At 36.8% G+C, this 16583-nt stretch overlaps 1 protein-coding gene across 2 annotated transcripts in view; it reads left to right on the top strand.

Moving 5' to 3' along the window:
* GLRA3 (glycine receptor alpha 3) overlaps positions 1-16583 on the top strand; it is a 172491-nt gene that overhangs the window by 39615 nt on the left and 116293 nt on the right. For both annotated transcript variants that reach the window (XM_081495562.1, XM_081495561.1), the window contains exon 3: positions 6798-6865. In XM_081495562.1, the coding sequence (XP_081351688.1) occupies positions 6798-6865 (68 nt within the window). The remainder of the gene's footprint in view (positions 1-6797; positions 6866-16583) is intronic.

Here is a 16583-nt window from a genome sequence, read left to right as displayed (position 1 = left end):
GGTCCACCTCTGAGTTTAAAAGCCACATTCTATTTAAGAAACATCTGAAAGAAAACATGTTGCTGAAAACTTCTGCAGCTACGGTCATTTGCTTTTCAGGCCAATGATGGCTAGTGGAGTGAACAATTTTAGAGCACAACTTGCCATATAGATCCTATAGCAGTTATTTGCTCTGTTGCTAAACATAGAAGTGTATCAGATGGAAGTAATAGCTTTAGCTTTGTCACAGAAGTAGCAAACTGACCAATGACTGCTAAACAGGTGCTCTCTGTAATGGCAATAGAAGATCTACAGTCTTCTCTGAGCATCATTTTCTATACATTTTTTTAATACTGTATATATAATCAGTTCAGTTCAGTTCAGTCATTCAGTTGTGTCCAACTCTTTGTGACCGCATGGACTGGGGCACACCAGACTTCTCTGTCCTTTACCGACTCCCGGAACTTGCTCAAACTCATGTCTACCGAGCTGGTGATGCCATCAAACCATCTCATCCTCTGTTGTCCCCTTCTCCTCCTGCCTTCAATCTTTCCCAGCAGCAGGGTCTTTTCCAATGAGTCAACTCTTTGCATGAGGTGGCCAAAGTATTGGAGTTTCAGCTTCAGTATCAGTCCTTCCAACGAATATTCAGGGTTGATTTCCTTTAGGATTGACTGGTTGGATCTCCTTGCAGTCCAAGGGACTCTCAAGAGTCTTCTCCAACACCACAGTTCAAAAGCATCAATTCTTCTGTGCTCAGCTTTCTTTATAGTCCTTCTCACACATCCATACATGACCGCTGGAAAAACATAGCCTTGACTAGACGGACCTTTGTTGGCAAAGTAACATCTCTACTTTTCAATATGTTGTCTAGGTTGGTCATAACTTTCCTTCCAAGGAGTATGCGTCTTTTAATTTCATGGCTGCAATCACCATCTGCAGTGATTTTGGAGCCCAGAAAAATAAAGTCAGCCACTGTTTCCACTGTTTCCCCATCTATTTGCCATGAAGTGATGGGACCAGATGCCATGATCTTAGTTTTCTGAATGTTGAGCTTTAAGCCAACTTTCTCACTCTTCTCTTTCACTTTCATCAAGAGGCTCTTTAGTTCTTCACTTTCTGCCATACGGACTTCAGCAATACATGAACTGTAAACTTCCAGATTTTCAAGCTCGTTTTAGAAAAGGCAGAGGAACCAGAGATCAAATTGCAAACATCCGCTGGATCATCAAAAAAGCAAGAGAGTTCCAGAAAAACATCTATTTCTGCTTTATTGACTATGCCAAAGCCTTTGACTGTGTGGATCACAATAAACTGTGGAAAATTCTGAAAGAGATAGGCATACCAGACCACCTGACCTGCCTCTTGAGAAACCTGTATGCAGGTCAGGAAGCAACAGTGAGGAACTGGACATGGAACAACAGACTGGTTCCGAATAGGAAAAGGAGTACGTCAAGGCTGTATATTGTCACCCTGCTTATTTAACTTCTATGCAGAGTACATCATGAGAAACTCTGGGCTGGAAGAAGCACAAGCTGGAATCAAGATTGCCAGGAGAAATATCAATAACCTCAGATATGCAGATGTAGAATATACTGCTTTATAAATATTATGGTAGTATATCTATCTTGTTCCTGGTAACCTATATTCACTGTCACTGTCCTTGGTCAGGGCCATTCTATTTCCCATCTGAACAGTTACAATAAATCTCTGTTTTTTTCTGTCTCTAAGCTTTTGCTATCCATTCAATCATTTACCACATTGTATTGGTTTACTTCACTAGTATGATAAGGAATCTTGTAACGACTCCTTCATGTTCATGAAGTAAATTACAAAATACTGTGATTTTACTTTGTAGAAATTCAATGATCTAGCACAAGACTATCTTTAGAAACAATAGACATTTTTTTTCACATTGCTTCATATCTTAATATATTTTTAAAATTAAAAATTAATTCTATTAAGGATATGTATTTCAGATATATGCATATATACGTATTGTGTGTATATGTATATGTATATCTTTGAAGTGAGTGCTCTGTTTTTGAAATTAAGATTTGGTGCCTGAATCCCTTCACTTTTCTTTCTGCCGAAGAAGAGAACACATAACAAATAAGCAGTAAAACAGAAACCAGATCTGCTCTTTTGTATGTATTAATAACCAGGTGAGGAACACGTCTGATAACTGATGGATTGGACAATAAAGCTTAGACATATAAATCACAGCAGGATCCTCCATGACCCACCTCCCAGAATGTTGGAAGTAAGGGCAAAAATAAACAAATGGGATCTAATTAAAATTAAAAGCTTTTGCACAACAAAGGAAACTATAAGCAAGGTGAAAAGACAGCCTTCAGAATGGGAGAAAATAATAGCAAATGAAGCAACAGACAAACAATTAATCTCAAAAATATACAAGCAACTCCTGCAGCTGAATTCCAGAAAAATAAACGACCCAATCAAAAAATGGGCCAAAGAACTAAACAGACATTTCTCCAAAGAAGACATACAGATGGCTAACAAACACATGAAAAGATGCTCAACATCACTCATTATTAGAGAAATGCAAATCAAAACCACTATGAGGTATCATTTCACACCAGTCAGAATGGCTGCTATCCAAAAGTCTACAAGCAATAAATGGTGGGGAGGGTGTGGAGAAAAGGGAACCCTCTTACACTGTTGGTGGGAATGCAAACTAGTACAGCCACTATGGAGAACAGTGTGGAGATTCCTTAAAAAACTGGGAATAGAACTGCCATATGATCCAGCAATCCCACTGCTGGGCATACACACCGAGGAAACCAGAATTGAAAGAGACACGTGTACCTGAATGTTCATCACAGCACTGTTTACAATAGCCAGGACATGGAAGCAACCTAGATGTCCATCAGCAGACGAATGGATAAGGAAGCTGTGGTACATATACACAGTGGAATATTATCAGCCATTAAAAAAAATACATTTGAATCGGTTCTATTGAGATGGATGAAACTGGAGCCCATTATACAGAGTGAGGTAAGCCAGAAAGAAAAACACCAATACAGTATACTAATGCATATATATGGAATTTGAAAAATGGCAATGATAACCCTATATGCGAGACAGACTGAGAGACACAGATGCATAGAACAGTCTTATGGACTCTGAGGGAGAAGGTGAGGATGGGACGTTCTGGGAGAATAGCACTGAAACATGTATATTATCATATGTGAAACAGAACACCATTCCATGTTCGATGCATGAGACAAATGCTCAGGGCTGGGGCAATGGGATGACCCAGAGGGAGGGGATGGGGAGGAAGGTGGGAGGGGGGTCCAGGAGGGGGAACGCATGTAAACCCATGGCTGATTCATGTCAATGTATGGCAAAAACTACTACAATATTGTAGAGTAATTAGCCCCCAACTAAAATAAATAAATTTATTTAAAAAAAAAAATGAGACTCAGAACTGTGAAGTTAGCAAAAAAAAAAATAAATAAATAAAGCTTAGACATGAAAGCACTGGGATTTACTTTACTACACATCAAAGTGAGATTTTGAAGCCAGGTTGCCTTTCTGTTGTTAGGAAGATTTTATTGCATCTGGTGGGAGGCCTGTTGGAGAAGCAAGACCTGGAGTCTTGTTCATTCGATGTGAGGCATCATGCTCCCAACTGTTAGGGCCAGTCCTCAGTAGCCACTTCTCCTACAAGTGACCATGGCTTTTCTGTGGAAACGTGGTATTTTAGAGAGAAAATAAATGCATCCCAGGAGCCTTCCTCCCAGCATAGTGCCTAATACTGTTCCTTTCAGAATTTTTCTGGAGTCATTAGGTGGCACAGAACAGCCCCTGGTCCCAAGGGACCCTGAAATGCATCAGAACAGACTTTATTAACTTGAGGTTACTGAAGCCTACACTGAATTTTCAACTTTAATCCAGTTTTTCACCAATTTTACCTACAATTCTATGCATAATAATTAATTTACAGGATGAGACCAAATAAATAAATAAAGCCCCTGTTCCTTGCTAAGTTAAAATAAGAAAATCATCTTCCCACTGTTTTATTTATGCCAATTTCAGCCAAAGAGATTGCACTCTGTTGGAGCTGACAGTTCTGTAGCAGCAGTTACATTTGGGGCCATGTTTCCCAACATGGATGTACCTGAAGTTGCATTTTATTGGAAGGTGAATTAACCCAATACTAAAACATTTGCGTTTTCCCTCTTCCAATGGATTTGAGTCAATAAAGCAAGGCAGTATTTATCTTAAGCAAAAGGGTATCCCCAAGATTCACATTGCTGTCACCAGCAAAGGAAAAGAGCAGAGTTTTAGAGTTCTCAAGAGAAAAAGAGAGTAGCTTAGCTTCCTTGGTGGCTCAGAGGGTAAAGAATCTTCCTTCAGTGCAGGAGATGCAGGTTTGATCCCTGGGTCAGGAAGATCCCCTGGAGAAGGAAATGGCAACCCACTCCAGTATTCTTGCATGGAGAATACCATAGGCAGAGAAGCCTGGAAGGCTACAATCCATGGGGTTGCAAAGAGTCAGACACGACTGAACAACTAACACTTCGAAAGTATCAAAGATTGATTTTTAGCTTTTCAAGATTTCAGTCAGCTGTGCATAAAGCAGAGACATTACTTTGCCAAAAAGGTCCATCTAGTCAAGGCTATGGTTTTTCCAGTAGTCATGTATGAATGTGAGAGTTGGACTATAAAGAAAGCTGAGCGCAGAAGAATTGATGCTTTTGAATTGCGGTGTTGGAGAAGACTCTTGAGAGTCCCTTGGACTGCAAGGAGATCCAACCAGTCCATCCTAAAGGAAATCAGTCCCGAATATTCATTGGAAGGACTGATGTTGAAGCTGAAACTCCAATACTTTGGCCACCTGATGTGAAGAACTGATATGTTTGAAAAGACCCTGATGCTGGGAAAGATTGAGGGCAGGAGGAGAAGGGGACGACAGAGGATGAGATGTCAGGATGACATCATCGACTCAATGGACATGAGTTTGAGCAAGCTCTGGGAGTTGGTTATGAACAGGGAGGCCTGGCATGCTGCAGTCCATGGTGTTGCAAAGAGTCAGACATGGCTGAGTGACCGAAATGTAACTGTAACTGTGTATATAGGTTAGAGTTCACTACCACTTACATTAAGTAAAATACATATATAATTGTATATATGTATCTTCTAACCATTAATTGTGACTTCATATTTCTCTTATGATGGGATAAAGTAACCATAGAATAAAATATCTGTGCTTTTTCTTCTCTTCAGTCAGTTCAGTCGCTCAGTCATGTCCGACTCTTTGCGACCCCATGGACCGCAGCACACTAGGCTTCCCTGTCCATTACCAACTCCCAGAGCTTGCTCAAACTCATGTTCATTGAGTCGGTGATGCCATCCAACCATCTCATCCCCTGCCGTTCCCTTCTCCTCCTGTCCTCAACCTTTCCCAGCATCAGGACCTTTTCAAATGGGTCAGCTCTTCGCATCAGGTGGCCAAAGTGTTGGAGTTTCAGCTTCAACATCAGTCCTTTCAATGAATATTTGGGGCTGATTTCCTTTAGGATAGACTGGTTGGATCTCTTTGCAGTCCAAGGGACTCTCAAGAGTCTTCTCCAACACCACAGTTCAAAAATATCAATTCTTTGGTGCTCAGCTTTCTTTAAAGTCCAACTCACATCCATACATGACTACCGGAAAAACCATAGCTGTGACTAGAAGGACCTTTGTCAGCAAAATAATGTCTCTGCTTTTTAATATGTTGTCTAGGTTGATCATAGCTTTTCTTCCAAGGAGCAATCATTTTTTAATTTCCTGACTGCAGTCACCATCTGCAGTGATTTTAGAGCCCCCCAAAATAGAGTCTCTCAGTTTCCATTATCTCCTATAGGAGGATGATGGGAGAGCATCAATGACTGTTATGCTCCAGGACAATAAATCTAGAATGGAGTAAGCCTGAAGGAAGAGAGAGTTAATAGAATATCTGAGAGTCTGATATGGAAACACAGTTTAGACATTTCAGAACTTGCTGATAATCTGATGATACATATGGAAGAAACTCTTTGAAATACATAAAACAATTATCCACCTACGAACATGGTTTGCAGAAAAGAAACAGTGATCACAGTGTATTATATGGTTAGTTGGTGTACTATTTAACTTGTCATAGTAATGTAAAAGTGAGGACTTCCCTGGTGGTCCAGTGGCTAAGACTCCATGTTCTCACTACAGGGGGCCCAGATTTGATACCTAGTCAGGGAACTAGTTCCCACGTTGTTGTTCAATCGTCCAGTCATGTCTGATTCTTTGTGACTCCATGAACTGCAGCATACCAGTTGTCCTCTTTGTCCCTCACCATCTCACGAAGGGTGGATTTCCCTTAAGATTGACTGGTTTGATCTCCCTGCTGGCCAAGAGACTCTCAGGAGTCTTCTCTAGCACCATAGTGTGAAGGCATCAGTTCTTCGGTGCTCTGCCTTCTTTATGGTCCAGCTCTCAAAACTGATTGAGAGACCCAATTATGTTCATGTGAAAATGAACTAACAAAAGAAATTAGGGTTAGGTATCAGTTTTTGTGATTTTATCTGACTAGCTTAGACAAGATGAACTGAATGATTGTAACGCCTATTACACAGTATTTTGATGTTTTTTATTTATATAGCTATCAAGCCTAATAACAAGGCTTAAATAATATCAAGCCTAATAACAGAGTTTGTAGCCAGATAATGAAATGCTTTGAATTCTTTTTTTAAAATGACATATCAAATGCATGGAATTATTTGAAAATATTTTAGATAAGCATCCAATCAGCCCTTCTGTTTTAATCTCTCTTTCAGGCCCTGCAGTTAACGTCACATGCAACATATTCATAAACAGCTTTGGTTCTATTGCTGAGACAACCATGGTAGGTAGGCCTGTTGATTTATTTTTTTCATATTTTAATTAGTTTATTTTCTATTTTTTAACTTTACAATATTGTATTTGTAACGAATTGCACACTGAAGTAATTTATAATCATGTTCATGTCAATTTTTTCTGGTAATGTTATGTAATTTAAAGCTAAAATTCATGTAATGAGATTTTAAAAGATAAGATTGTGTAATTAAATTACAATCAAGGCAGGTAGTAATGTTTCATTTAGAGATGGTATATTAGAGAATAAATGTAAGTGAAAACACAATCGATGTCTCCCATTTTGGTAACTATTAGATCTCACATTAAAACTAAATTTTGCCATAGGAATTATTCATTTTCAATGCTCTTTAATAAGCAGAAATAAGCATAGGAGTAAATAATGTCATGTTTAATTATTCTGTATACTTAAGTGTGTTTATAATGTTATTTTAAGTATTTTGATTACTTTTCCAAATGAATATGGTATCTGCTTAAATATCATAAATATTTTGCAAATTGTGGTGTGTGCTTTAATTTAACTAAACTCACTGAACTGAGACTTCATTACTGCATGATTGAGAACTTAATCAAATTATTAAAACCCAACAAATTATCATTCCAAGCCCAACTTATTCTGCTTTGGATTTTATAACTTTCTCTAAAGATCATGTTGTATCTTTTTTTTGTCCAATAGTTTTCATTGTGCATTATAGGGAAAATAAAAATGCAGAGATAGACTCATGAACCACTGAATATCTGTTAAGATTATCAGGAACATTTTTAAGATTGAAACTATGTATTGTGCTTCTTAAATTACCTAGAATTATACTTCATTCCTAAATTTGGCAAATATAATCCAAATTAATTTTTAGAGTTGCTTTTAGCTAAAATATGATATGAAGAACTTAAAGATTTATTGGCTAAAACCATTATTAAGAGAATTATTCTTATTTTACATGTATCAGAATGACTTGATAGCAAATTTTCTAAGGAAAAATAATCTAATATGTAAATTATTTTATGGGGAGCTGTGTGGAGTTGTGTGTGTGTACATGTGTGTATATATATGTGTATATAGAAGATCTTTCTCAACAGGAAAAAATTTTATTCAGGCATCACTTTTTAAAATGCTGTTTTGCTCATGTATACAACATTTAGTCATTTAGCAACATCTCTGTGGTTCTATTAAAACTCAATACAGTGTAATTACAATAAAAGCATCAATGGAAAATAACTGAACTCATTTTGGGGAAATTGCATAGAATTATCTTCATTGGACTATATAAGTTAACACTTAGGTGTGTACATATGTGTGCTGCTGCTGCTGCTAAGTCGCTTCAGTCGTGTCCGACTCTGTGCAACCCCATAGACGGCAGCCCACCAGGCTCCCCCGTCCCTGGGATTCTCCAGGAAAGAACACTGGAGCGGGTTGCCATTTCCTTCTCCAATTCATGAAAGTGAAAAGTGAAAGTGAAGTCGCTCAGTCGTGTCCGACTCTTAGCAACCCCCTGGACTGCAGCCCACCAGGCCCCTCCGTCCATGGGATTTTCCAGGCAAGAGTACCGGAGCGGAGTGCCATTGCCTTCTCCGTACATATGTGTAAACACAGAGAAAATTATATTATTTACTTGTATAAGCATACTGTGGTTCTGGTGCAATTTTGACCCTGAAGTCACTATAATCCTGTTTCAGAAGTTGACCTATTATGGATTCTCGTTGAATATATGGCCTTGATTTATAATTCTGTATTTGTCCATACCCAATTCAAATCATATTCATACATAAAGGAAACTGTGCTGAATTTTTTTCTAACTAGACTTCTCAAATTATATTTCTATCCCTGACAACTTTCTCATTTTAATTGCTATTATACAACACTGTGTCATCCTGAAAGCCTGGGCATATGTTTATACCTTCTCTTTTGCAAGATCACTTCAGTGAAACAGTTTCACTAGCAATCGTTGGAAAGGTTTCTAGCCTGACTTGTTTTTGTGGGATGGAGTAAGGGTTTTAGAAAAAGGAGAGAACATGGCCAGATTTCCTCATTAAAACCTCAAAAACTGTCATGTTGCTGAAGGTCTCTGCTTTTTATGACATAATTCATCAGTCTACCACCAAGCAGTTGTAACACAAACTGCATAGGATGACTGTACCTGCTAAATTTCTTACCCTTAATAATTTTAGATGGATTTCTTTGCAGAATGCTACTATACCCAAAGCTTGAAAAACATTACAAATACACCTTCTCAGGGACGCTCAGTTTTATTTCTCTTCTCCAGTGTAGAAATCCTGTCCATTCCTTCATCTTCTATCATAATGGAACGCTTTCAAATCATTTTTAGTGTCTATCATCTTCCTCTTCAGTTACGAGCAGCATAAGTGAATACTAATGAAACACCCTAGAAGTAAAATATTATAAAATTAACCAAGTCCTCCTTAGTATCTTTCCTTTTAGTCTCCAGGCGCCTTAATATGTGACATTATTTTTATCCACATAATCAGATTCAGTATTTTTTAAAAAAATAATGGTATTAAATATACTATCTGAAATATGGTGCCTGTCTATACAGGCATAGAAAGAAATTAGAACTTGTTGTTTTATCTTTTACTTTAAAATCATGAAATATTTTGCTATCCCTAATTACTTTAATGTATTATATGCATCATTTCCAACATCACTGATTTGCAACTAAACTTTATTCCATTGTTTTACTTGCCATAATATTAAGTTAACTCATTTTTACAAAGTCGTTTGTACATTTACTCAACATTCACATTTTTAATACAAATATACTTTTCTTTTGTTCTTACAATAAATAACTGAATTCAACTAAGACAATGTATTACATTGAGAGGATGAAATTTCAAATGACCTATAGTCATTAATGGATGTCTTTGCATCTGAGAATTCATATCTAAAATAAAACTAAATAATTCTCCAAATCTTTATGTCTTTGCTTAACAAAGACCTTAACCATGCTCAGTGTTTTTACCAACCAACTAGATGAAGCTCCCTCTACTGATCTAGTCTCAACCTATTGTATCTCTCTCCATTTAAGAATAAACATTAGTCCATTTGAGGTAATGATTTGATTTTTGAGAAAAATTCTCTAGCTGATATTCTGCTTATTTAGCCATTTTTTTGAAAATTAAGTTAATTCGAATCTTTAACTTATTTTGCATCTACTTCTCGCACCAACTTTGTTTTTCTTAATATTTATGTGCATTTCTTCCCAATAGCATAAGTTCAAACTTCTTTTTAACTGTGAAACTCATCCTTTCCCAATGTTGATTTGTCTAAATAATACATTACCAATCATTCTCACTTGAGTATAATTTTATTATTCTTGACATAGAATCATTGAAAGTTTTCTATGTATGTAGTGGAAATACTGAAATTCCTTATTTCCCTTATGTTAGAGTCAGATTGGCTTCTTTGGTGGCTCAGCTGGTAAAGAATCCACTTGCAATACAGGAGACCTAGGTTCGATCCCTGGGTTGGGAAGATCCCTGGAGAAGGGAAAGGCTACCCACTCCAGTATTCTGGCCTAGAATTCCATGGACTGTATAGTCCATGGGGTCGCAGAGTCTGACACGGCTGAGGAACTTTCACTTTTTCAGAGTCAGATGTCATTATATGCAATGAAATTCTCTAAGGATTTGTTCAGCCTCTATTCTACCAAATTCACTTTCTTCTTCAGCAGGTAATGATTTAACAATTGTCAGAAACCACAGTTCTTAAAAAGATTAAATTAAAAATATAACTTGTTTACTATCATGAGTCTCCTTTCCATTTTACAGCATGGCCTTGGTGAGAGAGGTGCATTTATCCCGTCTTTTAAAATGGTGGTGACAAGAGGAGCTCATAATTGTTATTTTTTTTTCAATTCCCCAAATAATAATTTATTCTGTATTTACAGTAATTGTTTTTATTGTTATGATGAGGTGAAGCTTAATATCTCTATATTAAGTGCTTCTTGGTAAGCATACTCCTGTAAACCTGTGGTGAATTGTGCATAAGGATTATATGCCAGGATGACAGCATTTGTAAATTGGGCTTTAAAAAAATAAAAGAGCCTCACATATACCTCTGCAGCAGTTTGGGTGTGTATATAGCATAGTATTTCAAAGTAGATGTATTGGCATAACCTCCTATCTTCAGCAAACAGATGGCTCTCTATCTTGTCACCCATATGTTGGAGAGAGAATTGCTCTGCTGTGTGCCTTAAGTCAATATTTACTCAGTGAACTGTGACTTTTCACCAGAGCCCATAGAATAAATTAATTTTACAAAATAAAAACAAAAACGGTGAGATATTTTGTATAATGCTTTTTCAGATGCCTGTCTACAGAGATGTATGGTGGGTCTGGGTGAGAGTGTCACAGGGTCTGCTGTGATCTCACAGAATGGTCGGACTGTACGCTTTTCCCATTTTCCACACAAATTATAGGTTCACGTTTTAGTTGCAATAGTAATCATGCAGATGTAGGTGTTACTTCAAATCACTGGATCATTAGATTCTCCAGAGAAATCTAAGCTAATATGGCATAAGAAATTGATAGTGTCATTTACATGTTCTCAATGGAATGTTTAAAACTCCTACACTGTCTTTTTTTCAAAGTGTATTTTTATCAAATAAAGTTATGCACTTTTTGCATAGCTATTAATAATAACATAAGAATGCTCATGCAACTGTCACCATCTTAAGAAACTAAACATTACAAATACAAATTGAAATTGACTGTGAACTCTTGCCCAAAGTGCATTTCTCTACCTTCCCAAAGAAAGCTATGTTCCTGAATTTAATATTAAAATTCATTCTGCATGACTGAAAATGTCAATAGGATTGTCATACTGTAATACTCACGTATAACTTGATTTTTTTGGTTCAAATGTATATTTTCTGAGATAATCCTTGTTTTTAGGCTTATACTATTATATTCATTTTCATCTGAGCAATATTCCATAATGTAGTTTTCTGTTCTACATTTGTTGGACTTTTCGATTGTTTGTAATGTTTTGCTTCTATAAAAAACTGTGCCTTGAAAATTATTGCACGTTCTTTTCCAATATACATACGTAGGGTATTCTGTAGGGTATGTGTGAGTGGTGTATGCGAGTGTGTGTGCACTCAGTCACTCAGTCGTGTCCAACTCTTCGTGACCCCATGGACTGTAGCCCACCAGGCTCCTCTGTCCATGGGATTTCCCAGACAAGAATACTGGAGTGGGTTGCCATTTCCTTTTCCAGGCGATCTTCACCACCCAGGTATTGAACCCGTGTCTCCTGCACTGTCAGGCAGATTCTTTACCACTGAGCCACCTGGGAAGCCCTCTTCTACGAGGTATATACCCAGAATTGGAATAATTTGGCCCAAGTTGATATTCTCAGAAGTAAAATCACTTGGTTCAGACACTGCTTTCCGAAGTGTCCAGTCTGAAACACCTACTAGCAGATTTATGAGATTTCCTGTTTTATGTTTCCCACAGCTAGTATTTACCCACGTGGGATTTAATTGTTTCTTATCATATACTTCCTTGATTAAGAGTGAGATTATGCATTTTTCTTGAGTGTTTTGGAGTCACTTTGGTGTTCTTTGTGCAAAATGCCTCCGTGCATTGTTTCCCAATTTATATTTGTTTGCTTTTATTGTAAACTCACAAACGTAACTTCCAGCCCCCCCCCCACGTACATGCATTATTCCAAAGGTGAATACTTTGTCAGTTGCGTGCATATAAATACCAATTCTGCTCTTTTCAATGTGTTTATGATGTCTTTGGGTGTATAAATAATTTTAATTTTTGTTTTCAAAATGTAACCAACCTTGTTTTACTTACTGGTTTGTGTTTCTTTGTCTTAACAAATTCTTCTCTCACCTAAGTTCACAAAGATATTTTCTTATATGTTCTCCTAGAAATGCTTTTGCTTTTTCTATCTAGGTTTGAATTCACCTGGAATTTTGTGCAGTTCTATGTGTGTGTGTGATGTGCGGGAAGCATTAATTTTCATTTACTTCACAATTGAGTAATTATTTCCAATAATCCATGACAATACCTCTGTCATATATGTTCCTAAATTGAATGAGTCTGTTTCAAAGTTCTCATTTCTGTGCCAGTGGTCAATTTGTCTATGCTTATCAATGTCATATTGTTTTTATTTTATATAGCATTAAATTAGACTTGATATTTAATATCTCCGAACACACCTTTTATTTGTACATCTTCCCTTCCAATCTTTACGCTTTAAATCTAGCTTCCTTTTTCTCTCCTTCTCCTTTTCCTACTCATCCTCTCTCCATTTTTCCTCTTATCTTACTGTACTAATTCACAACTTACGTATGACACTAAAAAAATGGATGGAGATTAGCCACCTTTGTCTTTTTTCTGATACCAGTTAGTTAGCATGCAATATTTCACAATGAAGAATACTATTTATTTTAGGTTTCTCCTAAATGATCTTTATCACATTGAGGAAGTTTTTTCCCATTAATTGGATGCTGAGGTTTTTTTCTTTAACTGTGAAGAAGAGGCATTGAATTTTCTTCAGTACTATCTCAGCAATCATTTTTAAATGATCGCCTTCTCTCTTTTATTCTGTTAATATTATGGACTATATACAAATGAATTAATTGATTTTCAAATAGTAAATCATCTTGTACTCCTTGGTTAAATCTCACTTGATCACAATTGATTGTCCTTTTGTATATTGCTGGATTTAATTTTCTAATATCTGGTTTAAGACATTGAACTATGAATTTCTTTTTTCTACAGTTCCAAGAGCACAGTGTGGTAAAAATATTATGCTATGTTTCAGACAATTAGAAAGTGTTCCTTCCTCTACTCTCTGAAATAGTTTTTGTAAAAGCAGTGTTATTTCTTCTAGAAGTATTTGGTAAAATTCACCAATAATGCTTTCTGGGTCAGTCATTTTATGTGTTGAAAGATTTTAAGTGACAGATTTCATTCTTTGAACAAATATTGGACTATTTAGTTTTTCTATTGTATACAGTTTGTAAAAACATTGTTTTTCAAGGAATTTGTCCATTTCTTTACATCTTTCAAATTATTGACATAAACTTATTTAATATCTCAGTCCTTTACAATCTTTTCATCTGAGGGATATTTATAGTGTCTTCATTTTCATTCCTCTTATTGATAATTTGGTTTTAGCTCCTTTTTCTTCATTAACTTACATGTGGATTTTTATTCTGCAAGGCAAAGAATGCCCAAACTACTGCACAATTGCACTCATCTCACAAGCTAGTAAAGTAATGCTCAAAATTCTCCAAGCCAGGCTTCAGCAATACATGAACCGTGAACTTCCAGATGTTCAAGCTGGTTTTAGAAAAGGCAGAGGAACCAGAGATCAAATCAGAGATCTAGCCAACACCCACTTGATCATCAAAAAAGCAAGAGAGTTCCATAAAAACATCTATTTCTGCTTTATTGACTATGCCAAAGCCTTTGACTGAGTGGATCACAATAAACTGTGGAAAATTCTGAAAGAGATGGGAATACCAGACCACCTGACCTGACTCTTGAGAAACCTGTATGCAGGTCAGGAAGCAACAGTTAGAACTGGACATGGAACAACAGACTGGTTCCAAATAGGAAAAGGAGTACGTCAAGGCTGTATATTGTCACCGTGCTTATTTAACTTACATGCAGAGTATATCATGAGAAACGCTGCGCTGGAAGAAGCACAAGCTGGAAACAAGATTGCCAGGAGAAATGTCAGTAACCTCAGATATGCAGATGACACCACCCTTATGGCAGAAAGTGAAGAAGAACTAAAGAGCCTCTTGATGAAAGTGAAAGAGAAGAGTGAAAAGTTGGCTTAAAGCTCAACATTCAGAAAACTAAGATCATGGCATCTGGTCCCATCACTTCATGGCAAATAGATGGGGAAACAGTGGAAACAGTGGCTGACTATTTTTCACTCCAGATGGTGACTGCAGCCATGAAATTAAAAGACGCTTACTCCTTGGAAGGAAAGTTATGACCAACCTAGACAGCATATTAAAAAGCAGAGACATTACTTTGCCAACAAAGGTCTGTCTAGTCAAGTCTATGGTTTTTCCAGTAGTCGTGTACGGATGTGAGAGTTGGACTATAAAGAAAGCTGAGTGTAGAAGAATTGATGCTTTTGAACTGTGGTGTTGGAGAAGACTCTTGAGAGTCCCTTGGACTGCAAGGAGATCCCACCAGTCCATCCTAAAGGAAATCAGTCCTGAGTGTTCATTGGAAGGACTGATGTTGAAGCTGAAACTCCAATACTTTGGCCTCCTGATGCAAACAGCTGACTCATTTGAAAAGACCCTGATGCTGGGAAAGATTGAGGGCAGGAGGAGAAGGGAATGACAGAGGATGAGATGGTTGGATGGCATCACCGACTCGATGGACATGAGTTTGGGTAAACTCCAGGAGTTAGTGATGGACTGGGAGGCCTGGCATGCTGCAGTTCATGGGTTTGCAAAGAATCGGACACGATTGAGTGACTGAACTGAACTGAAGGCATTTTCACTGCTTTCTGAATCTATGATTAATGTTAATCTTCTAAGAATCATACTACTCAAATTTTATTCCTCCATTTGTTCTTTCTGTGAAACCTATTACGTTCGGTATTCTATACCTCATTCTCTCCATCAGAGTTTCTCTTTTTATTTCTGTGCTGCATATTTCCTGTCTTTAAAAATTATCATTAGTAAATACATTACAAAGAATTCATGAGTCCCAAATAAGCTGTAATTTCATATCAATCCATTTTAGATTCCTTCAGTAAAAATAACTCAACAACTTACACAAAGGCAATTTATTCACACACTACAATGATGATTGTTTTTAATGCTACTTTGTCTCTGTTAGAAAGTCATTTAACTCCTTGTACTGATTTATCAAATTGACTTCATTGACATCCTATATTTTATCCAATCTACTTTTAAGTTTTGTTCATCTTTTCCTTTTTAATATTTTGTTTAAACCTATGGGCATTAAATTTTTTTTGTTGATTATAGGCTACAGGAACACAGTCTACTTTGATTAATAATTATATCATTAATAACTAGATTAATCTTAGCACAGATTACCTCTTAAATATATTTTGTTGAATATATATATGTACACATATAAATGGATATATATATACATTTGTGTGTGTGTGTGTGTGTGTTAGTCATTCAGCCGTGTCTGACTCTTTACGATCCCATGAACTGTGCCCTCCAGGTTCCTCTGTCCAGTGGGGTTTTACAGGCAAGAATACTGAAATGGATAGCCATTCCCTTCTCCAGGGGATCTTCCTGACCAGGGATCGAATTCAGGTCTCCTGCTTTGCAGGCTGACTCTTTACCATCTGAGCCACCAGTGAATCCCCATATATATGTGTGTGTGTGTGTGTATACATACATATATATGTATATAGCCTATATATACATATACAGGCTAACCAGAAGTATTGTTTCTAAAAAGAGAACTTTGCTATTGTGTACTTAACACAAGTGGATAAATTGTTACTTTTTTTACTGTTTTGCAGTATGATCTGCTTTTACAGTCTGAGTCCTGGTCACCATCTAAAATTGGTGCTAAAGTTTCTAAAACAGGAACTAAGTAACTATTGTACACAATGCTGGCTCTTACTGCCCAAATGAACTTGACTTTTTAATTCACATCTTCCCATGGAATTTTATAATCTTTCCTCAAAATGTATTTTTTTTAGCTGCTAGAATACAGTG

The sequence above is a fragment of the Giraffa tippelskirchi genome, chromosome 1, assembly GCF_054371585.1.
Source record: "Giraffa tippelskirchi isolate mGirTip1 chromosome 1, T2T-mGirTip1v1.2.pri, whole genome shotgun sequence".
NCBI lineage: Eukaryota > Metazoa > Chordata > Mammalia > Artiodactyla > Giraffidae > Giraffa > Giraffa tippelskirchi.
Note: the sequence above shows the minus strand (reverse complement) of the source record. Positions and strands in the feature narration are given on the sequence as shown.